Here is a 16,062-nt window from a genome sequence, read left to right as displayed (position 1 = left end):
AACCATGCTAATGGTAATCTTGGGTAAAACACAATTCTTTTTTGTACATTTTTCACATATGTGGTTTTACACATTAGCATACAGAGTCACTTATCTCTCTCACTTTCACTGCAACATTTTTTCCTATTAATGTCCAGCTAGTGGCTGAGGCTTATTTTTTTTTTTAGTCTTTCTACAGTGTAGATATTATTAAAAATAAATATTTAATCCTTTTGTCCCTTTGCTCCTTTTCAGTCCAAAGGAATGCAAAATTCAATTTCAATATGAACTTTGCCCAAGAGAGGGCTGAAAGTTGAGTGTACAGTTGTTAATTTTAAATTGAACTCAAGTAATTTCATCCTGTAAAAGCTTTTCATAAACAAAATACATTAATAGTACTATAGTATGATAAGTCCATGAATAGGCACTTTTTGTATTTTCTTTGCAAAATAATGTTCTACAGGTGAGTAAAACAAAAGCAATAGCCTTGTAGAGGACAATACAGTTATATTTACTTTACCAACAGCAACAAATGGTAAATCTGCTGAAAACTTCATTTCTATTCAAATGTAACCCTTTGACAAACTTTAATTACTAAGTATACCCACTCTCTACTTGCTGTATCCCTGTTATATCAGATGCACTATAATGATGCCCCAGCAGCCACTCACTAGCAAGTGAGATATATGGTGCCACAGCAGGGCAGCTGGGAAGGTTTACCCCTTCCATTAAGTCTGTCTCTGATCCTTGAGTTCAACAAGTTGTTCTTTGGTTTCATCAGGAATGTTAAAGGTATGTTCACATTAAACTCGATTTCTTCTTTGTCACTAGTGGTACACCTTCATACTTACAATTTTCTTGATCCTCCTCATATGCTCTTTTTCCCCTGAAAGCTTCATATGACATTTTGTGTAAGTTTTTGCACATGTGTATTAGAAGATACCATTTCTCAAGAAAATAGTGATAATCTAAATAGGACTATGATACTGGTACGTCTTCCTGCCCTCTTTGAAAGTGGAATAAATGTCTGTGATTTTCCAGAAAGACAAAAATTTGCCTTGGAAACAAGAACCAAATTGGATTTCTTACCTCCTGAGGCAGTGCCCTAACCAAAGTCCAGCCTTCTAATGTCTTGGCAGCTGGATTATAAACCTATCCTGTCAATAACAAAACCAGTTAATGATAATCATCTGATGGACACAAACAATGATGCAGACATACTAAGGAACAGTCCTGTGTATCCAAGCTTAGCTGCATTAAGACAAGAGTATGGGAATAAATACAACAGAGCATACATTCTTGGAAATTCATTTCCACTCAGGCAGTTTACTGTGTGAGTGGGAACTTTGCAATAACACTGCCCCTTTTTCTCATGTACTTATGTGTTTCCAGGATGAGGGTCTAAAGATAGCATGTGAATTCAGCCACTTCAGTGCAATTCTTTCATCTATCCTTCATGCAATTACAACTCTAAAGGAGAGGGAAAAATAAGACAAGGGTGTGAATATTCTGAGTCCTTCTTGAATAATTCTTAGTTAGGAATAAACTTTGTCTTTTGATCATCCTTCACATAGCCTTGAGGATGGAAAAACCTGGCAAGAAGCTGTGCCGTGAAGAAATGTAAGTAATGACCCTGAGATTGGCTCAGTTATCTAGAGCATAGTGCTATTAACATCTAGGTTGTGGGTTCAATCTGTGTTATGGACTATTTCAATCCATGGCTTCTTAGTCCAGCTAAGAGTTGGACTTGATGATTCTTGTGGGTCTTTTCCCACACAGAAAAATTCTGTGAATCACAGTTTCAAAGATGCTAATGGTTCTCTTAGCCAAACGGTATCTCAAATCAGGAAAACAGGTTGAAATATGGTAAGGATGTGTAGAAGTTTTTTAAGGGCTAAGTATTTTGTCGTAACTATAGATTTCAGCTCTTGAAGCAAGACCAAAGCATGCTTTACAGGACTGTTTGACTCTAATTAACCTATTTTAGATTTTGCCATTGAGGGAGAGGCCAGAAGCCAAAGTATAGGCTCTTTGCCTTTAACCCATCTGAAGAATATGTGAGAAGGAGTACCTGTTGTATTTTATTTCTGGTTTATGTCACCATGAAGGATGTGGATAGATCTGGATCATACAAGATTCTTACAGTCCTGGCTAAACAACAAACTATTTTTCTGTGTAACTAACATGAAATTTGATTTCTTGCTTCTGAGTGGATGGTTTAAGAATAAAATAGAGGTGAATTTGTAAATTCATTAAGAAGTAATTCTGTTCATACTTACTCAGAGAATTAAAGCCAAATATTGCTTTTATTCTGAACACATAAAAACCCATAAGTAATGGTACTAAATTATCCAGATACTGGGGGCCTCTTTCAAGTCAAGCTGTTTATATTGTGAGCAAAAAGCACTGTCTATTTGTGCTTAGAGCAAATGATTCCTGTTAGTGTTGATCACTAATCCTTTTCACCCTGCTCAGCAGTTCAGCATGCATTAATGCACTTTCTTAGAACTGAGCCGTAGGCAGAAGTAATGTTTTTCACACCCTCACTGTTTTAATGGCTGTCTTTCAGAAGACTAAGACATACTACTGGATACAAACAGATATTTGTAAAAATCCCAATAAATTCTGTGGTATATAAATAGACTTCCAATTTAAACATTTTAACCCAGATCCTACCAAATCCTGCCTATATTTCCTAATATCATTCTGCTGCAGATGGGCAAGTTCTGCTGTATCTCTGCTGGGACAGTGGGCAGAAAACACCCAATAGATTCAGTCTGTAGACAGGGAAGTGCCAAGAGGTTTCATTGTACCACATAAGCTGACTCATAATTCTTAAGGAAGAGGAGCAGACAGAAGTCACAGTGTAGTCAGATCTAACTTCACTTTTGAAAACTGTACATTACTATCTGAATTAATTTCCAAATGTGATTCTATCTTTCTGCATATCTCACATTCTTATAGAAAATTGTGTCTCATGCTGAAAAACAAAGAAGAGGAACAGAAACCTAACAATTGTGGCTGTAGTGCAGTAAATTTTTTAAACACTTGGGAAGAAAATGCTAAATTTCAGATTTCCTGTGCATGTTTATTTCAGCCTACAGCTGCCTGTATATTATAATCTGCTGTCCAATTATATAACTCTACTGTATATTTTCCACTTGACTACTGTATCAGTCAGAATTAAATCTTCCTTCTTCTTTGCTTTTTAGCAAACAATTATTGTTGCATGTGGCCTTATGTTTTTCTTATGTTTTTCACTCACTACTCGACAAATTCTGAGGACAGAAATATTTTCCTTTTTTTTTGTCACATAATCTGAAACTAGCTTACTCACAGATACTATGTTTCTAAGATTCTATGATTCTATTATACTAATCAGTTCATTTTCACAACAACAATGCACTAAAATGACAGATTATTATTGCTTTCTTTCATAAGCAGGAATGAGGCACAGAAAGTTAAAGGTCAAAGAATCTATTGATTTTGGGTACCTAATATAAACCAGATGGTATTCTGTAATATTTAATATCAAGTAGCTACTGGCCAGACCACTTTAAATATTTCCTGGAAGTACAGCTCCGACTGCCTAACACTGCTGTAGGTCTTGACATTCCAGCTCAGACCTGCTGTAGTGGAACAAAGTGTGGGCTAACGGAGCAGGTATTTTCTGCTAGCCTTTCTCTCCACATCTGGAGGCAATAACTGCAGGCTTTTGTATCCAGTAACACAAGGCATCAGGCCAATTTTTTCAAACATGCAGGCAATCAACTCCATATTAGTTGGTACAAAAGGCAGAGCTGACATGTGGCAGCCTCATATGCCAGCTAGTTTGGAGATGGAAAGACAACACCTAATGAACCAACCCACATAGGAGATGGGAATATAAAGGGTAACAAGGTATTGGAGGTGAGTGACGGCAGCAACTACATTTTGGAAGGTCCTAATAGCTTTTTGTCTGCTCAAATGGGACTGAATTTTGCAAGTGCTCATGCACCTGACATGTAATTGGTGTGTAGCAGGCATGTTCTGTAACCACATTACCTAGTTGTCTAAATTCTTGCTTCACACTTGGATGTGGATAAAAATAAATACACATGTGAAATCAATGTGTGACATTCAATTTAAATTAAATTAAATCAATCAGGAAATTAAAATTATTATCAGAGTATGTAAAGTGGCTTTAAAGACTAAATAAATTGAACTACTAAGAAAAAAATATTGACATCACAATTCTACATAATCAGAGTGTAGAATTGCAGCAGTAGAATAACTAAAACATGCTTTTCCTGATTGCAGAATAATTTAGTGTCTTTTTATGGTATCAACAGGATGCATTTTTGACTTTGGGAACAATAGGAACAGGAAACTGTATTTGATTTCTCAAAATAGCAGAGGCCTCTTGTACTATTTAAGTACCTAAACTTAGGATGCTGGTTTCCTATGGTTCTAGACTAGACCTTAGATTACAGAATTACTAGTTGTTTGTGTATAGGTCCCAAATCTCTATTGTGCTGCAGTCTGTGTGTGTTAGGCCTCACAAAATTATAGTTCATAGAAGAACTCATTGCTATTGTTTGCTCATTCATGGCTAACTGCTCTCTATGGCTCGCTATACAAAGGAAGAATGAAGAATGATTTGGCATCTGATTTGGCCCTGACTCTTGTTCCTGAGCAGAAAAGGGGCCTGTCTCCAAACCACACAGATTGAGGTGGGAGAACTAAATGAAAAACAATCTAAAACTATATCAAAGTAGGGAGGAACTAGAAAGCATCCCTTCCTCCACTAGGTCATGTTCTTAACCCAAAAACATTGTACATTAAAAACAAACAAACAAAAAAAAATTTGCCAAAAAAAAATCTAACATTGCACCAGTGGAAAAAAAATGCCATAGGCTGTGAACCACTGGTATGTGATTTAATAGTCTGTCATTGTTCTTAATCCTGTTATTGTTTTCTTTGCTATTTGTTTCCACAGCAAAATTCCAGCAGTAGTAGAAAATGAATAGTGGTGAGACAGCTTGGAGTCTATCTGAAACTGTCTGGTAGTTCTTTCTGTCCAGGATTTTTGCTAGAGTAAGATTTAATCCTGCAGCCTTTACTTTGCTGATATCCTCAGTGAATGTTCTGGGAATAGCAGTGAGAGTAGGGACTTGACAAATTGGACAGATAACCACAAATTATTCAACATCCAGCTGCCTTTAGCTACTATCACTCAGTACAGTTTGCTGAATGACAGCTTGCTTGTACACTAATAAACAAATTTCCTTGTGTTTAGAACATTTTGTTTTTCATTCTACATCCACCTTCTTTATTCATCCATCAGTCACTCTCTTTGTAAAACTGAGTATATTTTGAATTGATAACAAAATGTCAACAATTCTAAGTCCTTTGACTGCATGTCAAAGCCACCTCGGTGGTTTTGTTCATGATTAGCTTTTCTGAATTATTTTCCTGTGGCTTTGTTTATCCCTGCACAAAGAAGCCCCTCTTCAATTTATAGGAGTCCATAGTCTGCTATCTGTAAGTAGCTTTAGCTGGCCCCAAACTATATGGAATAGCTACATAAACACTTATGCCCAGTAAATACATGAATAATTTTTTTAAACTTCTCTCCAAGAATAAGTAATCACATTCAAGTATAGTTGTACTAATTACTAATTGCTAATTTTTGACTACAGAACTATCCCAGTAGCCTGCACAGACTTAATTTACCTCCTTGGTACTGCAAAGATTAATATGGAAGAAAGGGCTTCTACTGTGAAAATAAAATGCTTTCTATAATATGTGAGTTAAATCTGCCTTTATAAATATTATTGTTCTCTCATGATCTCACTACAAACATTTTATTTCTTGCAAAGCATGCTATGTAAACATAAACCTTAGCAAAATAAAGTTTAATTAAGGATCTTCTGACCTTCAGTAGAACAACATACAAACAACAGATTTTCACAGCAGTTCTGATCGGTGTTATAAAAATAGCCGTATTGACAAATATGTATTGGGAGGAAAGTAGTAATGGAAAGAAAGTGCTACCTTACCTATTAACCAGGTTTCTGGTCATGTTAAATAAATGTTTACATGTATAGAGACCTTGGCTTAGAAGGCATGGCAAAGGCTGAGTGAGATTCTGCCAGTATTTTATATGATACAAAGGCTTTTTTAGGAAGAAAAACAAATCTCCATTTTTTTCCAACATATGTGGCATGGGGTCTTTGCAAATAAGCAAATTTACAAAGCAGGCCAGAAAACATTTTCAGATTTTTTTCAAATTCTGACATGTATAAAGAAAAGGGCAAATAAGAAAGAGGAGAAAAAAAGCTCTAAATTTCAGACCTAACACTCTTTAAAGCATTCATGACTCACATATATGGAATAATGTACCTATCTATGTAAATCAAGGTTCAGAGTAAATTAATTGGTAATCTGAAAAAAAAAGTCTGGCCAAGTTCTGTCTTCTGAGATGAACTTATACCAGGAAAGAAAATGTAAGTTCAGAAGTAGCATGGATGATAGTGTTAAGATTAATGATGTAAATTCTGAACTGATACACACTTAAGTGCAAGTCTAGTAAAGATGATACAGTTTATATATAAGATTTTGTTCCTTGTAGTTAAGTGAAACTATCTACAGAAAAGGATTTCTAGCAGCAGATTTTACCACCTCTGCAGCCTTTCTGGCATTTCCAAAGTCAGGAAATTAGGACAGTATGAGACTATTGTTCTAATTCCAACACTAAAGGAAGTAACAGTTCTGATACAGAAGAACATTTTGGTTGGCTTTCACCATGTGAAGAAGCAAGGTGAGACAGTATTTTTGCCAATGAATTACTTGCTTTCTTTCTAAGACTGGAATTTCATATTATCCACTAAGTCACCATATGAAGACAATAGCATTGAGACACCATCTGTTCCCTATCAGTCACCCTAAATTTGAGATTTTGGGGTAAGTCTTCCACTCTCATTACTTACCCAATCAGTCACCAGCTGTTCCTTGTCAGCTAAAGATGCTTGACTTAATTTCCAGGGTACATTGATATCAAACAGCATATTTATGTCTTTCCAGAAAGGAATTGTTCACTAACCACATCAAACTCTTCCTGTAAATCCTTCACAAATGCCAGCAGTTTCTTTTTAAAGACTTTCTGGATGAAGTACCTCTACCCTAGGATCAGCAGCTAGATCAAGGTCTGGTCACCTTCCATGACCAGACCAACATGTTGAGACCCAGCCTCAATGAGTTCTTGGCTGAGTTTTCAGGGATTCTTTGAACACAGAACTTCTTAAATCTCAAAATTCATTTAGAAAGTTGAATTATTTTCTGGTAAGCAATTACTTTGACAAATACATCCAGAGGATCAGTATACCACATACCTTCACTTTGTTCATAGGTAAAAGAAACAAACAAACATAAAAAAACCCCAAAAGGAGATAACGGGTGTTTTGTGCAAATTACAATGTTTCATATGTAATGTGGGACCTAAACAGTACATTATTTTAAAGAGCATAAATTTTGCTACTCCCAGATCTTCCTAGGTGAGATTTCCGGTACTTGTATTATTTTTACATGAAAACATGCACAGCTGAAGATGTCCCCATGGATAGGGGTTTCACATCTTAAATGTGCATGTCAGCACTAGCTATAAAATTATAACAGGTCCAAAATAAATACACAAGTCTTACTGTACTTCATTGAGTTATTTCTATCAAGTCTCAAGTAAAACCTTCAGTGAGGCAGTAGAGGATGAAACCTGAAAATTGGCATATTTCTTGGAACACTAGTTGATTTTTAACTGATGAAAGGACTGTTTCTAGAGCAAGAGTGCTTTGGATACTGACTTTCAATAGCAAAACAGAGCTTTCGACCTCCTAAGGCACATTATGCTCTTGTAATTGTTCATTTCCTCTCTACTGTTTTGTCTCCAAGAACTGAACAGATTATTATCATTCTAAAAGGTTTCCTTTCTATAGGAATTCCTCAAGAATTTGTGAGGCAGAGTTGCATTTGCCTCTAGCACACATACAAATGTTTAAAAACAAGCCATGTGAATAACAAAGTAAATTTGTGTAAAGATTTGCACGACACCACTTTAAAGTAACGTTTATAGTAATGTGAAATTTTAAAATCATTATTATACATATTGTATTTCATTCCTTCACTGTTCTGTAAAGTTGTTGCTCCAACAGCAGCTGCTGTGGTCCTGTCAACCTTCATCTGCTTCGTCTTCATCCTTTATCTGCTCAACATGTCAAAAAAAAAAAAAAAAACAACCTTGTAACGGTGGTTGCGATGTGTCAAAATGGTAGTCCATTCCATGATTACTTATATTTCTTACAATACCTCCTAACAAATGAGCATACACTTGATTCTTAGTGCAAAAGCTGAGATTAGTTTTCCACTTCTTAAGAGGCCCATAAGTTACAAGAGACCGTCAGTGCCCTGGAGAGATTTTCCAAGAGGCTGAGCAGATCCAGCCTTTTCCAGGTTTTGAAGGACATGACCCACAGAAGTCTCCCTTCAGTATGTAACAACACAGTCTTTACTACTTGCAAGAATTTTTGTAACACAGCATGAAGTCTTGCTGCAGAAAGAGTTATGCTGTGATTCACTGACCAATATAAACACCATGTGATTGGAATGAGACATTACAAAAAAAAAAAATTCCCTCAATATTTATTGAAAACAGAACACTTAGTATCTGCTGATTAGGCACTTGCGGGACTTGTGGTCACATTGCTGATTATTTCAGTGCTTACACAGATCCAGATCTAACAATCCAGCTAAAAAGACAGCTCGTAGCTTTAAAGAGCAATGGATTCAAAGCAGTGGAAGTAAGAGATGGTAATTTTCTCACTCTTAACAAATATATTAAATACCATATGGAAAACAGCTCTTTACCATGGAATTTTCATATGTATGACCCATGTTACATTATCACATACATTTTATTTTACTGTCTAGCTCTTTAGTACCACTACAAAGCTTGTATTTCCCTATTGGGCATAACAGAGCACTGATAAAACCCAGGAAGTCCTACTTTTTCTTTCATTCCATATGTATTGCAAAGTCTGAAGTGACAATATCTCTTCTGAATGACATGTGAAGTAGATCATGAGTGGCATCCCTGGGTGCTTTCGTAAAAGTAACTGCAGTGCTTCATCTAAATTCATTTGGATAATTACATGGCCCTAATGTGAATTTAGCCTGTTAGCTTCTACTGTAAGAGTTCTTGTTCAGTTCAGCCTGCCAGCCTTTTCACATTTTTCCCCTTTCAGCAGTTACTGAATTTCAATGGTAGTTGAAATAAAAATTTCTCTTTGGGGATTCAGGTGCACAGAGGATTGCAACAGGGAAATCTGCTATTTTAAAGTTGTGTCAAACAGGATGAACCTGGATTTATTTAAGAAAAACATCAAAAATGTGTTACTCTCATGATTTTTTGCACCTTAGATTTTTGCAGTTTAAAATACAGCTTTACCAGGATGCCTACTTTATATATTTAATAGCATCACAGAATCATAGAAAGGTTTGGGTTAAAAGAAACATTAAAAATCATCTAGTTCTAAGCTGCCTGCAATAGGCAAGGATGACACCCACTAGATCAGATTGCTCAAAGCTCCATCCAGTCTGCCTTGAACACTTCCAGGGATGAGGCGTCCACAGCTCCTCAGGGCAACCTGTTCCAGTGTTTCACAACCTGCTCTCTCAGTTTAAAGCCATTCCCTCTTGTCCTATCACTACATGTCCTTGTCAAAAATCCCTCACCAACTCTCTTGTAAGCCTGCTTTACATACTGGAAAGCCACAATAAGGTGTCCCTGGAGGCTTCTCTTCTCCAGGATGAAAAAGCCCAGCTGTCTCTAGAGGAGAGGTTCTCCAGCCCTGTGATCATCTTGCTGTCCCTCCTGTGGACCCACTCCAACAGCTGTGTGCCCTTTTCATGCTGAGGGCCTCAGAGCTGCACGGAGCACTGCGAGCAGAAGGGCAGAACACCCTCTCCCGACCTGCAGGCCAAGCTGCTTTGGATGCAGCCCAGGACGTGAATCAAGTAATTATTCTGCCACCCCCTTCCAAAATACTGATAAAGGAGTCAGTATCAGCGTGAAAGAGTTCATGGCTTTTCTCCTGCGCGTCCTGCCGCATTGGGGCGCGGCCGGGCGGGGGCAGGCGGCTGGCGGTGCTGTCCCCGCGCTGTCCCCGCCGCCCGGCCTGGCCAGGAGATGTCGCTGTGCCCCGCGGAGCCGCCGCTGCGCGCTCCCGGCCCGCCGTGCCCGCGCATCCCGGCGCCGCCCTGGAAATCCGGGAGAGACGGACACCGGGAACACAGAGCGAGGGGACGGCGTGGGCTGCCCAGCTGCTGCTTCGGAAGAACAGCTCTGCAGTGCTTCCCCAGGGCAGCCGGCGGGCTCCTACCCGCTGTGCGGCACGGAGAGAGGCCTTCGCGGGCACGGTAAAATCGGAAACAAAACCTGAGGCACAGAGCTGATGATGCAGAACATCGGTCCTGCTGCCGTCGGATCAGCTGTGAAGGTTTAAAAATACCACGGCAATCAATTGTTATTAAAACGTATTGCTGGACCGAACCCTATAGGTATATGAAGAGTACAGCACCTGAGCATCAGAGGTGCCTCAGTGTTGCAGCACTGCAGCCGTGTTTAAATTTGGAAGCCGAAAATGAAGGATGTTTGCGTGTTCCACTTGGCATATTCCCCATGTTGGTAACAAAGAGATAAGAAGCACTGTGCTAATTCATGAGCCGACAGCTGACAAACTGAGAGAAGGGACTGAACAGAGGAGAGGGCAGGACAGGAAAGCAGAAATAGGCTCCTTGGCTTCATTATCACAGACTTTCTCATTTCTTGTCCTACAGAGTAGAAAGGGATCCTATAACCTTCTGCAGCATTTTACATACAATATGAATTTAGTGCATTCAAAGCATCTTTTGTGCTAATTAAACCAGACAGTTTCAAGTATGCTTAACACAGCCATTTGAAAGACTAACACAGCTGTTCCTGGGAATAGATACAGCTGTCCCACTGTGACTTGCAGTGAGATGGCGACTTCTGTTTTCACTTGAAGTGCAACTATGGGCAAGTGTATCTAATTCCAGAGATAATGGGAATAAATGAAACGAAATTTAAAAGTGATATTCCTGTACAGTACATTAATTAATGAAGCACAAAACTGAAGTAAAGTAAATCAGGCTATCATCACAGAATTAATTAGGGACAGCAATAGCTTTCAGTAAAATCCGTATGAGCATAATATCACAACCAGCCAGGCATACTGCTTCACTTTAAAGTTTCTTCATCAAGTGAATAATTTGCTAGCAAAAGAGAAAACAGCTTCTGAACAGATAACAGGCAATGCTCAAGGTTGGTTTTATCACTATTTTAGTCAGTCATGCATTCAGAATTGCATTTTTAAATTATTTCTGGAGGACAGTTTATAGAAGAGCCAATAGTTAAATAAAGTAGCCTAACTCTCCTTACTCACAATACTCGTCTCTCACAATACTAAATTAAACAGTTGGTCATTAATGTAAGTTATCTTGAACTTTTGAAAATTTCATTACCTTCCAATGCAACCTTTCTAAGTTTAAAATAAAATGGCAGCCTTAAAGCTTTAAATACACATACATCTGGTAATCCTGCTCTGCTATTAATGCAATAAAGAAATCAATATCTGATAAGTACCAAAGTTTAATTACCTCTTTCTTCATTTCTCCATTAGCAACCAAAGATTGCATATTAACTATGGTAGTGGAACATCTAAGGACAGGAGAGAGATAGAACTCTGAACAACAATAGCTGAACAAGAAGGAATAAAAGTATCTTACTTGATTATTTCCAGTACTAGGGCAACTGTTCCTACACAACCAAATAAAATAAAAAAATCCTCACCATCAGTTGCCATAACACATTCTGCTTTACATTACCAAGCTCAGCTAAATCAATTTTCTAGAAAACATACTAACATTTAGAAATTATTTTCCCTCTTTATTGCACTTTTCTCTTAGCTCTTGCTAAAAAAAACCTGTTGACTTTTGTAGGCATTATCTGCCCTGCAATCACAGAGTAGCAAGATTACAAGCCAGAGGTTGTAGAAGGTCCTTCTCTAGAGGTATTTGAAAGCCGCATGCATGTGATCCTGTGCAACCTCTTCTAGGTGAATCTGATTTAACGGGGGGGTGGTCTAGATGATCTCCAGAGGTCACTTCCATTCCCAAACATTTTGTGATTCCATAATTACACCTCAGAAAGCCTTAGAGGTCATCAGTCCTGCTTTGCAGACACATGCAGTAGGTGAAATTACAGGTTCAAGTTGTTAAGCAACAGAAGATGAAGATTACTGGGACAATGTGGTAGCATTAAGGATTCAGAATTGTCTTTACTATGCTGCTGGGGGAAAATCTACCCTCTTCTGGAAGCTCTGAAACATGAGCTTCATTGTAGTCTATCTGCACTCTTGTGTCTGACTCCTGACATGCTGGAGACGTCTCTGCTGCGTTTGTAGGTCACTAAGATTGCAGATTCAGCCCGTCAGGCTGCCCCTCTGTGGGCAGAGATGGTTTCCTCTTCCCACCAATAACATGGTGTCCTGGGGTGACATGCCCAAATTTTACCTATGCATAGCTTCTCCATATGTGTCCAGTGCCCTTGCTAACTTTACAGTTTAGCTAACATGAAATCTGCTCAATTCCTGCTACCAAGGTAATTAAACCTCTTCCCTCACTAGCTCCATTTCAATCAGGAGAAATACAGAGTTTGTATTTATTGCCACATATCCCTTGGAAAAACAAAGGTATTGAACTTCCATTTAAATAAAAAAATCATTCACATTATTTGTGTAATAATTATTCATAATTATAAACAGCACAATATTGCAGTGAGATGTGGTTTAAAATTCTGCCTTCACTACTCCTGTATGAAAGCTGTGCATGTGTTGAAGCCACTCAAGACTGCAGTGCTATAAATAGTGCTCTATTGTTAGTGGAGAAAAGATGAAATAAGTCTCACAGCACTGGAACACTGGACACTGTATTAAATGTTAAGCTCTGCCTGTTCTAAAAGTGAAAGGCTACATCAACGGATAGACTGGTCTGTGGGTAAGACACGTGGCGGCGAAGAGCTCAGTCTGACTCTGCAGCTTCCCGACACAGCAGGAGCAGCAGCTGATCCTTCTGCCTCAGCAATGGCAGAAGCTGTCATAAGACACTGGGTGGAAACTCCTGTACGCTACCAGGAGCAGTTTGCTGACCAAGAGCTGGAAGCACACAAACTGAACCACCTTTTATATGCTTTGCCAGGCCCTGCCACCACTGCACTGAGTGACCAAAGGTGTGCCAGAGAAAGCGCAGCTGGGGCTGGGGAGAGCAGCCAGGAGGAGGAAAACACACATTTTCAGGTCTTGCTGGACGTTGTGCAGTTCCGCCCTGAAGATATCATTATCCAGACTTTCGAAGGCTGGCTCCTGATTAAAGCTCAGCACGGACCCAGGATGGATGAACATGGTTTCATATCCAGAAGTTTCATCAGACAATACAAATTACCTGATGGAGTGGAGAACAAAGACTTGTCTGCACTTTTCTGCCACGATGGCATTTTGGTTGTTGAAATGAAGAACTCAGTGGAAAAGAATTAGAACCATGTCTGTAGTTATCGGTGAGATAAAATCATTCTTACTGTAACAAAATAATATCAGTTAAGCAATGTTGTAATAAGCATGTAGCAGAATTTATTAAAGCACGGGAAATTCTTTGTATATATTCTACTGTATGCTGAGTTTACTGTTTGATGTGAAATGTTATACTGCTTGCCTCTAGCTACGCATAGGTTGAAAACCCAGGCTGTTTGAACAGGAGCAAACTTGGGCTAGTCTCACCAGGAGGAAAAAAAAAAATATATTTGATAACATATTGAAAAAAGAGCAGTTTTGAGTTAAGTAACAAGAAATGTACTTCTAAGGAATAAGCATTTGTCATACATAGTCATAAACATTGAAGAAGGAACAGACAAGCTGTGAATATTATTGAAATTTATGTATCAAAAAAATCCATTTTCTAATTTTTGAGATTCAATTCTTCTCTCTGGAAAAGCACACAAAGTGAAAGATACCATCAAGAGAAAAATCCCTATTTCCATAGTTCAAGGTTCTGTAACAAAAAAAATCTCAAGAAGTTACTTTTTAGAAGTGTGTTGCATGTTTCAAACTATAAGAAAAAATAATTAATTTCCTTGATTTTATTTGCTTGTAAACACAACAGATAGAAATTATACTTCTGTCAAACTAATTTGAAAGAAAACCTTTCAAGACATTTTAGAAAACTGGTTTTGTTTAACATAACAACTGAAGAAAAAATTTTTGCTTACAAAAGCACCAAATTCTTCTTTGTGAAACCTCAGTAATAAAAATGCATTGCCCTTACACAAATGCCTTTTTTCTTAAACATTTTAGGTAGTCTTGTTATTTAATCAGATGAATATTTAATTGTTCATGTTGCTTGACAATTTAGGCTGAAATCCCACAACTCTGTCTTCAAGAGCCAAATTCTTCTACCAATGATAATTCCCCTCTCCCCATAGGAACACAGACTCTACATGAATCTAATTTTAAATACAGGGGTTCCTCACTGCAGACACAGCTTTAGTTTCTGTTACAGTGTCTCACATTTCGTGAGAGTGGCAGAGATGAAAAAATAACCACCTTCTATATCCAGTATGTGGTCTTCTCAATATTAAAAAGAAATAATGCTATGGGTTTGTAAATACTCACACATTTGAGGGTAACTGCATCTGCAAGTTGAATTACCTCCTTTTATGTGTACAGGAGACAACTATGACTGGTGTGCTATGAATAGTAAAGGAATGCAGAATGGAAAGTGCCAAGTTAAATACAGACACTTCATCACAGCCATCTGCTGTTTGGACAAATCAAAAACATATTCAAATGAAACTGAATACAAATACAATTTTAAGAATACAAGAAAATTATGATGAACAAAACCTGGGCTCTCACTGGCAGAAGCTAGAGAGTTACTTTAGTTTCAAATGAAAATCTTAAACTCATATGTCTGCACATACCCATTTATTACAAAGATTTACATTAGACTTGTTTTTTAGACTTCAAGATATTTGAAGCAATTTATTTTAGAAAAGTGGGCAGCACAATTCTTGTATTTTACCTATTAATTATGCAAACTTGTGCAAGAAAGGCACAATAAAGTCTGAATTGTAAATTTCCATCATATGCAATTATATTTTTAATATACCAGAAGACAAGAGTGTAATGTTTTCTAACAAACTAAACCAAATATAAAGCCTGCATTTCCACTCAACCCCACACTTTTCCCTCATATTGTCTGTGTTCAATTTGCATATTGGTTTAAGATCAAATAGAATATCAAATCTAGATTTCTATGTCTAGGAGCTTCATCATACAGCAATCTGGTAGAAGATGTAACATGGATTTAAGAAACTGAATTCTAGATACAGGTCTGGATTTAAACTTTACAGGCCAGCTTTATACAAGCTGTACAAGATTAAACCCACGGTTTCTACACCACCTTATGGTGCAACTACTGGGACAGTGTTCAGGATCAGAAGTTAGCAATCTGCTTTGATAATTTTTGTTTACAGAGAGGTTTGTAAATTTTACCATTTAAGGTACAAGTTACTATAAAACTATAAACTTACAAGTTTTTATAATAACTGTTCTAGCTATGATTGCAGTGATGATATTCATAGCCCTACAGACAAGAAAGATGTTCTAAAAAAACATAACTGATTTAATTATTTCAAATTAGATCATGGTTAAGCTACTGGAAACTTGGCAAGGAATTAGACCATACAGCCAAAATCATATCATCTGTTCTATATATATTAATGCCATAGTTACACACAGGCCTACTTGTGTATACAGGCCTGCCTCACAAAACTGGATATAGATTGTGATGTCTGACTATTCTGAATTGCAGGTCTCTCTGCATCATTCTGCACCCAAGTTTGTACTTGCTCATAATGCCATCAGTCAGAAATCACTGGAACACCTTGACCCAGACATGACACACATGTACCCAGCCAAA

General features: G+C 37.8%; 2 protein-coding genes across 2 annotated transcripts in view; one reads left to right on the top strand and one right to left on the bottom strand.

Annotated features, from left to right (window-relative positions):
• The window catches only part of ARL15 (ARF like GTPase 15), a 284,774-nt gene that overhangs the window by 256,934 nt on the left and 11,778 nt on the right, over window positions 1–16,062 (bottom strand). The gene's annotated exons all lie outside the window — the stretch shown is intronic.
• HSPB3 (heat shock protein family B (small) member 3) lies at window positions 397–14,411 on the top strand. The gene has a single exon (XM_086866978.1). It carries the CDS (start codon window positions 13,026–13,028, stop codon window positions 13,620–13,622), a length of 597 nt encoding a protein of 198 aa, XP_086723104.1. The 5' UTR covers window positions 397–13,025; the 3' UTR covers window positions 13,623–14,411.

Source organism: Cyanistes caeruleus, chromosome Z (genome assembly GCF_971803275.1).
Source record: "Cyanistes caeruleus chromosome Z, bCyaCae1.hap1.1, whole genome shotgun sequence".
Taxonomy (NCBI): domain Eukaryota; kingdom Metazoa; phylum Chordata; class Aves; order Passeriformes; family Paridae; genus Cyanistes; species Cyanistes caeruleus.
This window is presented reverse-complemented; position numbering and strand designations above follow the sequence as displayed.

Coding starts and splice junctions, on each gene's coding strand:
- HSPB3 (XM_086866978.1), top strand. CDS start 13,026: ATGTTAAGCTCTGCCTGTTCTAAAAGTGAAAGGCTACATCAACGGATA.